The sequence below is a fragment of the Sylvia atricapilla genome, chromosome Z, assembly GCF_009819655.1.
Source record: "Sylvia atricapilla isolate bSylAtr1 chromosome Z, bSylAtr1.pri, whole genome shotgun sequence".
NCBI lineage: Eukaryota > Metazoa > Chordata > Aves > Passeriformes > Sylviidae > Sylvia > Sylvia atricapilla.
In genome coordinates this window covers 84,627,222-84,641,962 of record NC_089174.1, presented here as the reverse complement: position 1 = coordinate 84,641,962, position 14,741 = coordinate 84,627,222, and the positions used below count along the sequence as shown (strand labels likewise).

The following is a 14,741-nucleotide window of genomic DNA, read 5'->3' as shown; positions in this document are numbered from 1 at the left end:
TATTCATGGATTTACTAGCTAAATTGAGCAAAGGAGAAGCATTACGGCACCTGGACTAGTGTGGATGAGCTCATTAGAGAGGTTAAGATCAGAGATTGACTGGTATGTTAGTGACCATGCCTGGGTTGAGTTCATAATCCGTAGGAACATGGGCCTGGCAAAGGAAAATAGTCTGGATGCTGAATTTTAGAAAAGTAGACTTCCAGTTGTTTAAAGAATCATCCTTGGAAGTGTTCAAGGCTGGGTTGCATGGGGCTATGAGCAATGTGGTCTAGTCTGTGGCATGCTTACCCATGGCAAGGATGTAGTTCCATCCTTACTGTGGAACTAATGATCTTCAAGGTCACTTGCAATCCAACTCATCCTATGATTCTGTGACTCTGTGATTCTATGACTTTGCCTTTCTGCTAGGGCAGAAGTTTTTTAGTTTAGTTGAAAGATTTCAAAAACAAAGGCCAATTGTGAGACTGTGAGGCAGGAGAAGGTATTGGAAAAGTTTATTGACACAAGTTATGTTAATGAATGCCAGGAGGCTCCATTAATAGACAGCTAATTCACATAGTCCTGATCAGAATTTATTGGTGATTTCTGAAATTATTAGCAATCCATTACTCAGGACCATTGCCAGCCAAAAAAAATCCACCTGAAGTTGTCAGTTTTCAAGACAGAAACTACCCCTGAACACTGGAGCTTGATTCAGCATACCTTTATTCCACCTGTGTAAGTATTTTAGTTTAAACATTGCAGGGGTTGAGAGGAAGGAAAACAAAAAAAAATCCTAACTTTTTCAGATGCTTCATAGTTAGAGTATCTCCAGATGCTTTTTCTTTGTTGATTTATTTTACTATGATTGTTCTCTGTGAGATGTAGCATACTAGAACACAAAAAGTAAGGGAACTTGTTTATTTTTTTCTATCTCTTATGATCCTGACAGCCTCTCTGCCAGACAACTTATGTCTTATCTTAGTGTTGTGTCCTGGTTGTCTGTGTTGTGTGCAAGAGCTAAGCATTCCACTTCTTTTTGCTTAATAAATTAAAACTGGGAAGGAGTAACACTGTAATACTTGACCATATAAGGGAGGTGACTGTTTTAGTTCTGCTCCTTGCACAGTATGCAGTTGAAGCCTTTTAAGGGAAGGTGGTGCAGACAGAGTGAAAACATCCAGAAGCAGAACATCTATTTCATATTATAGTTGGTCCCAGTGCTCTTGCAGGCATTGCTACTACTGAGAATTTCTCACAATCTATTGGAGTTGCATAGACAAAAAATGAAGGCTTAGAAATGGGACTGAAAAAAAGAAGTTACAACTATTTGGTTCGACTCTTGCATCTTAAGAAATAGTAAGAATGAAGAGAGAATGACCAAAGAGGAGATTAATTAGGCTTCAGAAGTTGAAAAATGAAGTAGCAAAGAGCTCTCCAACATTGGAAGATAGAGACCAAAGAGAGAACAAATGGAAATACCATGCAGTAAGAATGGGACAGGGACTCGGTGACTCATCAGACAATGAATATGGTGTCAAGAAAGTTAAAAAAGAGTTTGGTGTTTTTTGCAGAAGAAATTTGAATGTTGAAGAGAGTGCTCTGTTAGAATGAAGAATGTTGTTAGAATGAAGCCATTAAATTTTGGGTCTGGTTGCAAGTACACTTAAGACAAATTCTGTAGTATATGGTTAGTAAACAGCCAACCTAGTATCTCTAATAAAGGGACAGCAAAATTGATGTAGGCAAACATAAATTACTTGTGTTGACCTCAGAAGTGTCCAGAGTGTTAGAAAAAAAAAGAAATCCAAGCAACTCAGGCAGTAAAATGTCAAATACAAAGATTTGTACACTAAGGTTGGGCTGTGTGAAGACTTACTTTCAGCTAGAGAAATGATCTTCTTGATAAATCCAATGCAGGTCCTTCATTGAGATATTTTTAATTCTTTGCATGAAGCAAAACTACAGAAGTGGAAAGAAAAACAGTTTCTGTTAGTTTCAGTCAAATAATAGTATTGTCTTTGAAATAAAATACGCTTCAGACCTAAAATCAAATGAGGCTTTTATCAGCTGGAGATTAGATAACACAGACTACTTCAGTGGCTAAGCAGAGATTGAGAAGACCTAGTGAAAAACCTTTTCCTTCTATAGCCATAGTAACTCTGAAATAAACCATTACAGAGGTTTGTTCTCCTCTGGAGTGCTGCTACAGCACACTGTCCTTCAGTGGCCCACGTCTATCCCACTAATTCCTTCAATTCCTGATTGTTAGTGCCTGTCAGTGCTTACCCTTCTGCAGAGTAAGACTTGCTGTTGTCTGAATTACAGCACCTTGTTCACTTCAGTCCTGGCACCACAGAGAGGGGCAGGATTGAAAGTAAGTGTATCCATGGAACACCAGTCAGTGTTTGGAAACATGTTCACCCAGGTGCCTATAGGCATCTTTCACATGTCAGCTGATACCTACAGGTGGTGGAAGATGAGAGGCAAGGACATGCTGTATTTGCTTCTCTAGTGTTTCTTTCATTATTACCTATTTCTTCCTCCAAGTTAAGACTCCAAAATGAAAGTGATGCTGCAGTTTACCTAGACACCATTTCATCTACAATACAGAACTCCAGCCAGTCACAATTTCACAGGTTCATGAGACCTGTCAAAGAAAACCCTTCCCCCAGTGTTGTGACCTTTATCTTTGTGGTGAACAGGCATCACAGCTTTGGCAGGATGATTCCGGCTGATTGACTGATCTATTCTTGGAAGTTACAAGAGTTTCACTGGCACAAGAGCGTCAGCTTGCTGCAAGCCGTTGTATTTGAATGATTTATATTCATCAGGGTGTTTTTGCAGCATTGTAGAGATTAGTTTGGAGAAAACTTCCCTCTGACTCTTGTTAATGTAAGTCAGGGTGTCTGCTCGTTTCATAGGTATTTTGCTAGTGCAAAACCATTGTGTCTGGGACATACTATCAAGGACCACTTTGTTTCATTACTCTATCTGTGAAAAATAGTCTGTTGCATCTACTGAAAACTGAAAGAAAGTTATCACAAGGATCTTCAACACTTTTAAATAAAAGAACATATTCTTTGAAAGGGAAAGTTATTTATTTGCACAGTTTAGCAGGCTAATATTTTTAGAATTCCAAGGAAAATAATTTGGGCCATCAAGAGAACTGTACCCTCTGTTTTTCCTAGTTATGTGGCATGTAGATGGCTATGAAGTATAAGGAAGAAGACCTGGGACATTCAGATGCGAAGCTGTACAATTAGTAGTTCAGTTGCCTGGTAAAGTTTACCACATTAGTCTGTTAGATCTTTCAGGAGTAATATTAGAACTGTTAGAGCTGGGGCTTTTTTCTGTCATGAAAATTTTAAAAAAATTCAAATCTTTATTAGAAGGCCATAATTATGTTCCTTTTATTAGTAATAGTAAAGGATTATAATAAAGGTAACTATTATCTTTATTATGAGCTGGCCAGCCCATGCTTAGGTGAGACTTACTCTAAAGTTCAGGAATTGGCTTCACATTTCTGTGTTGGTACTAAACTCTCCAATAATTCTGTTTTCTAGAGATGAACTAACTCAAACTGCTTTTCAGGGTTGCATTGTATACATGCTCTTTATGTTTGAATAAAACGTGGCCAGTCAGTATAGGTACTGAGGGACTATCTCTTCAAAATAAAAATGACAGTGAAACTGAAACAATAGGAGAGTAAATTTAACTATGGAACTGTAAGAGAATTTATATTCCTATTTTCATTCATTTTGTTTTCTCCACATTTAAAAGCATCTGCTCCTGCTTTTTCTAAATTCACGAAGTATTGTTTTAAAGAACGTGTCATTGCAAAAAGTGCAGTCTACTCTTCTTCAATTTAACTTTTTCTCCTTAATTAGTATTTCAGCATTCTGGGAACATAAATGCTGTTAGTTCTGATATGGGCAGACTAACTGAGGTTTTAAGTAAAGTTACCTTTCAGTTTGGTCCCAAATGTAAATGCTCTGTTTCCTTGTCTATCAAGGGGTAGTTTCTGCTACACATAGATGGAAGGAACTTTACTGTATAATTTCATTGATGTACTGAGCACTTACACTAAAAGAAGGCAAGCAAGAGTAGTGTTTGAAGTCAGTCCCTTTAAATGTCCAAGATGACAAGAACCAGAATATCTGTGGTTTGTTGTCTTCTTTCAACATAGTTCATACTCATGAGACATATAAACACAGGTATATCAACTGTGAGGTTAGACATAAATAGAATACCTTTACTCCAAATAGACCAGGGAAATGAACCTATTTATAGGGCATGTTTTTTCCCTGTTTTTATTTTGAATTGCTCTCAAAGTATATTCATTCTATTAAGTCAGGCCCTTTAACAGGCAATACCTACAGCAGGAAAGCTCAGAGCCTGAGGTATTGCCCTTACAGGTGCACTGCTGCATCAGTGTCTTGTTGATGATGCATTATACATATCTAAGGGTATATAAAATTTACTGTGTTATCTGAGACCTCTGCAAGATATAAACCACTTTTGGTACCAGTTTCAAGACTTTTTAGTATCCTCTCTCATCAAGAGATCTCATAAAAACAATACATACAGACTCTTTATATTTATTTGACTTTACATTTCTGACTTCCCAAATTTAGGGATTCTAGTGTAAGTATACAGAAAGAAGAGAAATTAACAAGCTATACATACATAGTCTTGGTTGAACTGTCCTGTAAAGGTACATTTCTAAAAACATCATAAAATGTAATTAATGGACCTGTGATTTGTTAGAGATAAAAATCCTTACTGTGACTCATCAGCAGTTCTTGCAGAGTTGCAAGTTCGTGAAACCCTTATCCTAAGCATTTATTTGCCTAGCATCTGTCAAGCCTGTCAGGAAGCCATGAGCTCCATTAAATAGTGCTGGAAATATTCAGTTCAGTGGTACACAGAAACTAACTTCCAGATTTTTCAAAAGGGATTCTACCAGTCTCAACTGGAACTTCTTTAAAAAAAAATCTGGCATTTTGTCATAGCAATGATTGAAAGCTCTGATTTAGTAATTCTGTTTATTAAAAAGATTGGTAAATATAAAGTAAAAAAAAAAAAGTTTAGGTGAAATGAAGATTTTTATTATTATTTTTCTCTACTGTAGTAGTACCCAGTCATTTTTTAGTTTAGAAAGCTGTAGATGGAGCAGCATTAAAAATGCCTCCCATTTCCTGCACCTAATCTCTATTTTCCCTGACTTTGAAGATCTAGTAATTTCACCGTCACATATTAATTTCCTTCCTTTGAGGGCGTTTTCCTGTATTTTGCATGATTATGTGTTTGATCTAATATTATTTCTCAGAATCTGCAGCTTTGAGAATTTTTGCAGCTTCCCATGGGAACTTCCCTCATGTTTTCTGGGGTGATTTTTCACTTTGAATGTCTATAGGCTGCATAAAGGCACATTTTGCATTTATTGAGACTTCCAGTGATGATTCCTTATTTCAGAAAAGTGTCAGTAAAAAAGGAGTATATTTAATTCTCAGTGTACTTCTACTTACTTACTCTGTTGAAGTATTAAGAGCCAGAAACAACAACAACAAAAAGAAGTTGCATGGAACAATCTGTCATATTCCTACTATAAACTATTCATTCTGTAAACTCTGTACAAAGTGAGCCCACATGCCAACAGAAAAAAAATATTTGTATTTTCATTGCTAGCCTAGTGCATGCAACTCTCTGAAAACAGCTACAGCCTGTGGAGGCTTTTAGTGCTGGTCAGGGCAAGTCAGTCCTAGGCTATTTGTTCCTCAGCTAGAGGAATATAGGAGAGTAAATGGGAAAGGATTTCCTTCTCCAAAAACTGTACCAGGATATGGGAACATTTCTGCTTGCAAACATATTCCAGCTGTATTGTTAGGCTTCCTTAAGAGAATTGGTTTTGCTCTTCCAGCATGTTAGGTATTGCTTTCTGGTTTATTGTTTTCACTTTTTTTGGCAGTACAGTCCTGTTTTCAGCCTGAAGTTATTGCCACACAGAGATTAAATTCTTTAATGTTCTTGATTTTTTGAAGAGCCAGAGAGAAACCTGTTCAGCTGTGCTTTGTGAAACCTCCTTTATGAAACAGCATTTCTAAGGGTCGGTAATATATGTAGTGCTGTATAAACACAAGGAGGTATGTACCCACCCCTACCTCTAAACCAGAGGTATGAAATCTGTGTTTAGGATTAAAAATTTTGATAATATAATTTTCTTCATGTACATTTTTGGCTCTTTTCAAATAAATATCAGTAATTATTATTCTGTCTCATTTAAAAATCACTTATTTTAGACGTAATATATAAGTAAATTAATGAACACCTAAGCTGAATAGGAGGAAACTTAGAGAATGGATATTCTTACATAAAAGAAAGTTTGATTTGGAGACTACCTTACAGTGCAGGCTAACAGTGTGAATATTTCAGAGAGAATACTTAAGGGCTGAGCTGTCATGCCACCGCTTATAATGGTGAATGGAACTAAGTCCAGTTGGTGGCTGGTCACTAGGAGTGTTCCCCAGGACTCAGTCCTGGTGCTGGTTCTGATTAACATCTTTATCAGTCATTTGGATGAGGGGATAGGATTCAGGTCAGTAAGTTCACAGACAGCACTACATCAGGTGGGAGTGTTGATGTGCTGGAGGGCAGGAGGGCTCTGCAGAGGGATCTGCACATCTGGATCATGGGCTGAGGCCAGTGGTGGGAGGTTCAACAAGGGCCAGGGCTGGGTGCTGCCCTTGGCTCACAACAGCCCCAGGCAGGGCCACAGGCTGGGGCAGAGGGGCTGGAAAGCTGCCCACAGGAAAAGGACCTGGGGCTGCTGGTGACAGTGACTGAACAGGAGCCAGCAGTGCCCAGGGGGCCAAGAAGGCCAATGGCATCCTGGCCTGGACCAGCGATGGTGTGGCCAGCAGGAGCAGGGCAGGGATTGTCCCCCTGTACTTGGGGAATGATACTGAGGCTCTGGAGCGTGTTGAGAGAAGGGCAGTGAAGCTGGTGTATCTGGAGCACAAGTCCTGTGAGGAACAGGTGAGGGAACTGAGATTGTTTAGCCTGGAGAAAAGGAGGCTCAGGGGAGGCTTTATCACTCTCTACAACTGCCTGAAGGGAGGTTGTAACCAGGTGGGAGTCAATCTCTTCTGCCACGTATCAGGGGAAAGGACAGGAGGAAGTAGCCTTATAAGTTGTGCAAGGGGAGGTTAAGATTTGATATTAGAAAGAATTTTTTTTTGCTGAAAAAGTGCCTAGACATTGGAATTAATTGCCCATGGAGATGGTGGAATAACTTTCTGTAAGTATTCAAGAGGTGTCTGGATGTGACACTTGGGATGATTTGCGCTTGGGTGCTTGGTTGACGTTTAGACCATATGATCTTTAAGGTCTCTTAGAAACCTTGATGAATCTGCGACTCTGTCATTTAGGTATATTTATGTACCAGGTTTTGAAGGAATCATTGCTGGCATATTTTGACAGTTTATCCCATCTACTTTATGCACTAAATTTAAGACAGAGAGATGTGCCATCAGAAAACAGGTGTTTTGTTGATCAGAATGGTGACTGCTTTCCCCTTGGTACTTTTAGACAGATCATGTTGAGTGTGTTGAATCCATCTTTGGTTGATCTGCTTTGCTTTGGCTCGGCTGGAGTTAAAATTAAGTAAACCCTCTCACTGCAAGAAATGTTAGGTATGAGAGTTGAAGCAATCATAAGGTCCTTTGTAGGTCCTTGGTCACATTGCTTCATTGTATCTCACTTCTTACTTTGCATATTATAAAACAGTTGATTCTGAAAACCCTAGGCACACAATGAAAACCAGCAAATATAATTAGAAAGATTGGTGATACCTGTTGTGCATAAATCCCATCTTGAGATTTAGAGTTCTTTAGAGTTGTTGGGTGGGTTTTCTTTCTTTGTTGTTTTTTAGTCCAAGAAAGGATCTTTTTCATTATAGTTTATAACAGGAATATTTACTGGTTAACAAACGGGGGGAAAGAATACACATCAAGCTTTTAAGGTGGTTAAGTATGGTTCTTGAAAACACTGGCACGTCACCCAGATAGTGAGAGGATTTCTTGTACTACATAATAGGAGACAGGGAAAATAAGTTGAGATTCAGACTGAGACTGGGAAAGGTTTTTAAAGAACATACTGCTTAGTGGAAGCATTCATGTATTGTCTTATCTTTGAAGACGTTACAAGAAGTAAAAGTATCTTTCAAGCATTTTCATATTTGGCTACCTGTATTTTGTAAAAGAAGGTATTTCAGCATGATACTTTAACTTCCATTAAAAAAATCAGTATAACAAAACTGTCCATCCTTAGATCAGCTGTTTCTTCTCTAATCAGTAAGAAGAGAAGGATACTGCTAAAGCCTATTGAGATCCTACATTTTCCAAAATAATACACTTAATGTATAAACATACTTCTGGTTGAAGTTAGGTGCTGAGACAAGGATCAGTTTTGAATAGTGGTGTTGATCTATTCTTGGTTTGGGTTGTTTGTTTTTGTTTTTGTTTTTTTTTTTTTTTTTGTTTTTTTTTTTTTTTTTTTTTGTTTTTTTGTTTTTTTTTTTTTTTAGTTTCTAGCTCAGCTATCAAGCTGTCAGGAGATGTAATGAGATGTAGAATATTCCTCAACTGATCTCAGCTCATACATAAAAAAAGCACTGTCTTAATCGTGTGATATTTTATTGTATGTTTTCCAGAGTGGCAAAGGTAATGAAGGTTCCTGTGTATGAGACACCAGCAGGATGGAGATATTTTTCCAATCTCATGGACTCTGGACGTTGTTCTCTTTGTGGTGAGGAGAGTTTTGGCACTGGTAAGTAATACATAATCAAAAATTACCACAGGCTTTTAATTTTCCTGGATTCCTCAAGTCAAACACAAAATAATCAGAAAATTAGCTCTGTCTTGTGCTGAAACAGAACTTTCTGTTGTTCACCTGTTGAGGTTTTAAGTGTGGTGTCCAGCACCTTGAGGTATGAAAGATGTGGAAAATGGATATTCATCAGAGGCAAGCAATCTTAGTACTGTCCAGACAGTTTCTGGGGGTGTCTGGCACTCTTTTCTGACTTGCATGTAATGCAAAAAAGCCTCACTGGTTCCACTGCAAGTCTTTTCACAGACTGCAACAGCATTTGGAGGGGTTTTGCCTATATGGGAGCCACATGTGTTTTCCTAATATGATTAGGTGTACAAAGTATGAGGATTGGTATATCTGATGGTACATCTAAACAAAACTGTTGCCGGGTTTCCTTTTTGGAACATCACAATTGCTCAGGCATCAGATAAAATCATCATTAGAGGAAATTCAGTTACATATCAGCATTTGTGTTTTCCGTAGGTATTTCTCCCGTGTCAGTCCCAAGAACCAATCAAACAACAGAATGCAGAATGAATGACAAATTCGAGCCATCAGAAATATAGTATTGGCAGTAAGCAATAGAGGAAATAATTGGATTATGTAGTCTGTAAATCTGCAAAAATGTGGTTTTAGTTTATGAGAATAATGGAATAAATTTCAGAGTGTTTCTTTTTTTTTTTTCCCCCTGGTTTCTGGCACAGAAATCCTTCTTTTTTGTTTATTAGTGGGGCTATATAACAAGTCTTTTTGAAAAAACACAGACCAAAATAATTAATAATTTGCCTGACTATTAGTTTTTCCACATTTTAACATATGTGAATTATGTGGAGGTCTGTATTTCAAATGTGTAATACCTTGGCTGGAGCTCTTTGTAGAAAATTACTTACCATGCAGTGAAACTTGATTACAAATTTCATTTTGCTTTAATTGACTTAGGTTACGTATTAAGTTTGTTGGTTGGGGTCAATTAGAGCAGAATGCTGCCTTTCTGAAAATAGTGTTACCTTTAAGCAGCCATAGACATGGCAGTTAATGTAATACTTTTTTGTTTGCTGTATGGGTCTGAATGGGCTATGACGCAAGAATCAAAAATGTGTTATATTTCTTTGGGTCTTATATGTAAAAAGGAAGAGAAGTTGAATTTATAACGAATGTTCATTTTTTGTCAATGGAAACCAAAGTCCCATGATTAGCAAACTGTACGCCTTCACTGTTTGCTCTGAATGGCAAAGGTTTGTATTGCCTTGACCATATCTTTTGAATAGAAACTTCCTCTACAGCATGTTCTATGAGGTTATTGAGAGAGATGTAATCTGGGGAGAGGGGCAGGAAGATGTTGTACCTTTCAGAACATACTGCTGTTGGTTGTGATGCGTTGTTGAACTGCAGCTCCATAAACCCATGAGAGGTGTGAACTGGAGGGTTTTCAACTCTCACTGCTTTTTAATACTTTTTCAGTGGGCCAATTCTGTTCCTCTTTCCTCTAAATGCCCAAGTTCCTCTTGCTTGTGCCAAACCAGATACTTTCAGGAAATTTGGCTGAGCCTAAATACATCAGTACAACCTCACCAGCACACAAACTATTTGGAAAAAGACTCTTGGCTTCATCATCATACTAAAGAAAATTAGGTCTGGATTTTAACTGGAAAGAGCTTGCTGAGTTTCCAAATGTTGAAGTGTATCTAGATACCTTGGCCCACGGAGTGCAGCACCTCCTGCTACATACAGCCTTATGTGTAGAGGTTTGTGAAAAAACAGGAGTGGCCTCTCTGTGCCATATGCCGTGACAAACCACTGCCACAGATCTTTTTCTGCTTGGGGAGTTATTATCCTAGACCATCTTCTTCTAATGGTGTTGAGTAGGACTCTTTCAGATGCTATCAGTCTGGGGAAGAAGAGAGGAATCATTGTGCTTAGTAGAAGTCATGTCTTTTGGTAAACTTGCCATTTAAATTTTATGGTGCAGTACAGAAAACATCAAATTTCCCTGCCACGTTGCAAAAGCACGTTCAGGTCTTGCTAAGCAGGCTGTCCCAAGTACTGGTGGACTTTGGCCCTGGTGATCAGTCATATAGAAATGAAAAAAGGTATTTTGATCTGCTGTAACAATGAGGACAGTGTGGTCTCTGTAGGTCTAATTTGATTATCCTGAGTATCTGATAGTGGTTGAATTTGGGAAGAGAAATACTCATGGAGGTCAAGGAGATGCCTCTAGGATTTGACTGTTCTAGATAGGCAAGAAAATTACCCTGACTTCTCTCTTTGCTTGCCATTGACTTTTTTCTTTGCTTGTATCTTTCTGTGAGGCCTTGAAACAATTGCCTTTTGTACTATAACCTCTCTTCCAAATTTGCAGAACCTGACCTCTGACTAGTCTCTACATTCCTTACCACTCTGTGTTCCTTGTATTAATCTGGTTCTTCTATCCTATCATCAATTCTTTAGATTCCTGATAAATCCTGACTCTTGTAAATGAGTGCTTGAACAACATATTGGTGACCAGCATGGAGAGCTGGTCTGCAGAAATATCTCGGCATCCTGGTATGCTCTGATCAGATTGACTTTGTGGTACCTGCAGCACTTCAGTGCAGAAAGCCTCTTGACCTCCAGTTTTGTCCAATTCCATCTAAAGGCAAATCTGAACACTCGAGATTTGATCCCATGGGCATCCAGAGAACTTGAGCACAGGGTTTGAATTCCTCAGTCCATGTGTAGTTGCTGTGTAAAAAAGTATGTGACAGAAGGAGATTTCCTAAAGATGTTGTGGAATCTCCCTCACTGGAGATATTCAGGAAACATCTGGAAACAATCCTGCCATGTGCTCTGGGATAAGCCTTCTTGAGCAGGGAGATTGAACCAGATGCCCTGTTGTGGTCCCTTCCAACCTGACCCATTCTGGGATCCTGTGATACTTTTGGGACAAATTATGTAATGACTGTGATGTCAGAAGTTTGTTTTTCTCTCTGCCTCAATTTCCTTATCATCCTTCAATTCAATGCAGCTGTCTGAAAAGTGTCCTCATATGCCAGAAGGTTTATTTGTAAAACATGTTCTGGTTTGTAGATGACCAGTACTTTAGCAATGTGAGCTGTTTTTAGCAGTAAATATTTACCTTATTGCGAATCTTTTAGTAATGTCCTAAGCTGTGTGACCCTCACATGTTTCTGCCAGTATTGGGCATTTGAATCAATTTTACAGCTTTTGCCCAGTCGTATCTATTTAGACAACTGAAATTTGGCACTTCTTTACCTTTCAGCGTGCAATATTTACATAAGTGTACAATACAGTGATCACAGTGGAAAATTTACTGCTCTGTGTAAGAGAAAGGAGTTTTTAAAATACACCTTCTGTGATCAAACTGCTTTGGAAATCAATTACTTGTGTGCCCAGGTAATCAAGCCCAGCTGAAATTTCCAAGTAATAGAGAGTCCTAGTTTTATAACATAAGGGACTTTGATTCTGGCAAGTACATAAAAGCAAATTTTCTGCTATAAAAGGAGAAAAGATGTTGAAAACATCCCATACAGCTGTATTTCCCACACTTGTTTTTTGGCAGCTGATCTTGGAGCTAAACCAATGCTTTAAAAACTTCTTCCATTTTTGTAACAATGTGGGGAGCTTGTCAGATGAGGTTAGTAGCTTTCTGGTTCTATGACTAATGCCCAGCACAGAGTTCAAAGGAAGGCCTCAGCAGCAGCAATTAGTTTTTGAATTTCATCAGCAAGCTATTAATCAGGATTAGGAGAACTGTGTGGCTGATTTATCTCTCTGCAGTTTAAGCCACTTCAGTAATTGCTACAACTTTCTTAAATTTGCTTGCTTCATCTCCAAATTCCCAGATTCTATTAACATCAGCCCCCTTCTCCTGAAAGATTATGTGGAAGAAGAACTAATGGAGAATATAAAAATGTGCTGTTGCTGAAATGAATGAAGCCACACAGGAGCTATTTGGTGGTGTCTGTTGCAGTAATACAAATCTAAAATAATCTTATTAACTTGAAAAATGATCGGATCAAAATGCCCCTAAATTCCCATTTGCCTAAAATATTGCTAAGTTTCTGGGTAAGTATTGCTAAGACTGCTGGGTAAATTTGTAAGACTCAAGTATGTGCAAACAAAATCATTTGTTGTGAGTTTGTGAACTCCTGTGATTTTCTTGGTTTAAAATCACTTTTAGAGAATGGAGCATGATAGACTGGGATTACTAAACTAGGGAAAAGCAATTACCTTTTATTCATGCATATGACCCACAAGGCTTGCTTTCCCTATCAGAATTGGCTATTTCAGATACAGACAAAGTTAAGCAGCTTTCAAATAGTAGGAATATCATAATATGAACATATTTGCATGATTTTGCTTTGTTTCTCAGGCTACTGCCTCTGAAGATTTTTCTTCAGTTTAAGGCTGTGTAAGCTGAGTACTTCTCTGTGAATGAGAACATGCTCAGAGAGTTTTGCCCAGGTTATTTACTCTGAGTCTGGACATAGCAATTTACTGTAGTAAAAAATAAGTTTTGCTACTGTTATATGGAGAAATAATAAATTAACTTAAAAATGAGTTACTGAAACGTGCAGTTACTATAATTTCCCTTACCAATGGCAAATCAAATATGAAGGTTTAATCAGAAAAAATACTTGTAGACTCCTCTGTTCTGTTGTCTCTTTCTGCTTCAGCTCATTGAACAGAATCAGAAATTCATTAATTCCAGGATGTTTCAATTAAAAGTAGCACTGAGAATCATCCTGAGGTTACTCAGAGCCCCAGGAAAGCTGGGGAAGGTGCTAGTATTGCAGCTTAGGAATACAAAGCTGCGAGACACCTTTTCTTTCTTCCCTTTGCACAAGACAGGTCTGCCTCTGCAAATTCATTGGATCTATGGAGCAAAGAATGGTGTTGGATGAACTGAGGCAGCAGAGTAAACTTCCTCCCTAGAGTTTCTACAGTGTGAGCTGGGCAGTGGGACTAAATTAGGACAGAGCAAGCAAAGACACCTACAGATGGCTGTTGGTAGGTGAAAATCAGAGCAACAGAATTGCAGTAATAGATTTTAATTTACTGAGAGAAGGAAGGGCAATAAATACAACTACATATGTGTATGGAGTAACCAAGCTGATGGATGTGCTCAGTTTCACTGCCATTAAGACTAACAAACTGGAACACCTCCTGGGCACTCAGGATTATTGTCCTTGTACTTGTATCAGGCTAGTATTTTTAATTGATGATTTTTGATTCTGAAACAGTTGAACTGCTGCTAGATATCCAGACTTCTGTCTCTGGATTACCTTCTCCGATTTCTCTTTCCAGAGAAGCAACAATTTATGTCCTCTGAAGGACATACAAGGACAGAGAACATGCTAAATCTGCTAAATGTATATCAATATACATCCAGCCCTCCTCATACAGATTTATGTGCTTAAGCCATACCAGAACAAAGTTCAGAATGCAGCAAAGAACTTTCCAGAAATGCTTCTGTCCATGTTTCACTAAAACATTTTGGTTCAGTGAAATGTACTTAAAGTGTTTGCTAAGTCAGAATGCATCTCTTTTAATCTTCAGCTTAGCCTGTTGCTCCATTGTCATGACATAGACCATTTTGCTGAACAACTGCAGTGCTCTTGCCTGTATGATTTGCTGGCCTGCAGGGTGTTACATAGCAGAGAATTCGTATTGGAACAAATTGCTGAGGGGTTAAGCTCAGTTCCATGTCTCCACTTCTTGCTGGTGTCTGTTGAGACACTTAAGCCATTTAAGTGGCTGGTGATAATCAGCAACAGAGATGACATTTTGGGCAAAATGGAATTTTTTCTGTGCTAAGGATGAGTGGCTGAAAGGGGAGGCTTATAGAGGCATGCAGATTAAGAAGGAAAGGAGCAGGCACAGTGGGA

At 38.4% G+C, this 14,741-nt stretch overlaps 1 protein-coding gene across 1 annotated transcript in view; it reads left to right on the top strand.

Annotated features, from left to right (window-relative positions):
- The window catches only part of PGM5 (phosphoglucomutase 5), a 69,640-nt gene that overhangs the window by 34,734 nt on the left and 20,165 nt on the right, over positions 1-14,741 (top strand). Inside the window, exon 7 of the mRNA XM_066339926.1 lies at positions 8,696-8,811. Coding sequence (XP_066196023.1) covers positions 8,696-8,811 — 116 coding nt within the window. The remainder of the gene's footprint in view (positions 1-8,695; positions 8,812-14,741) is intronic.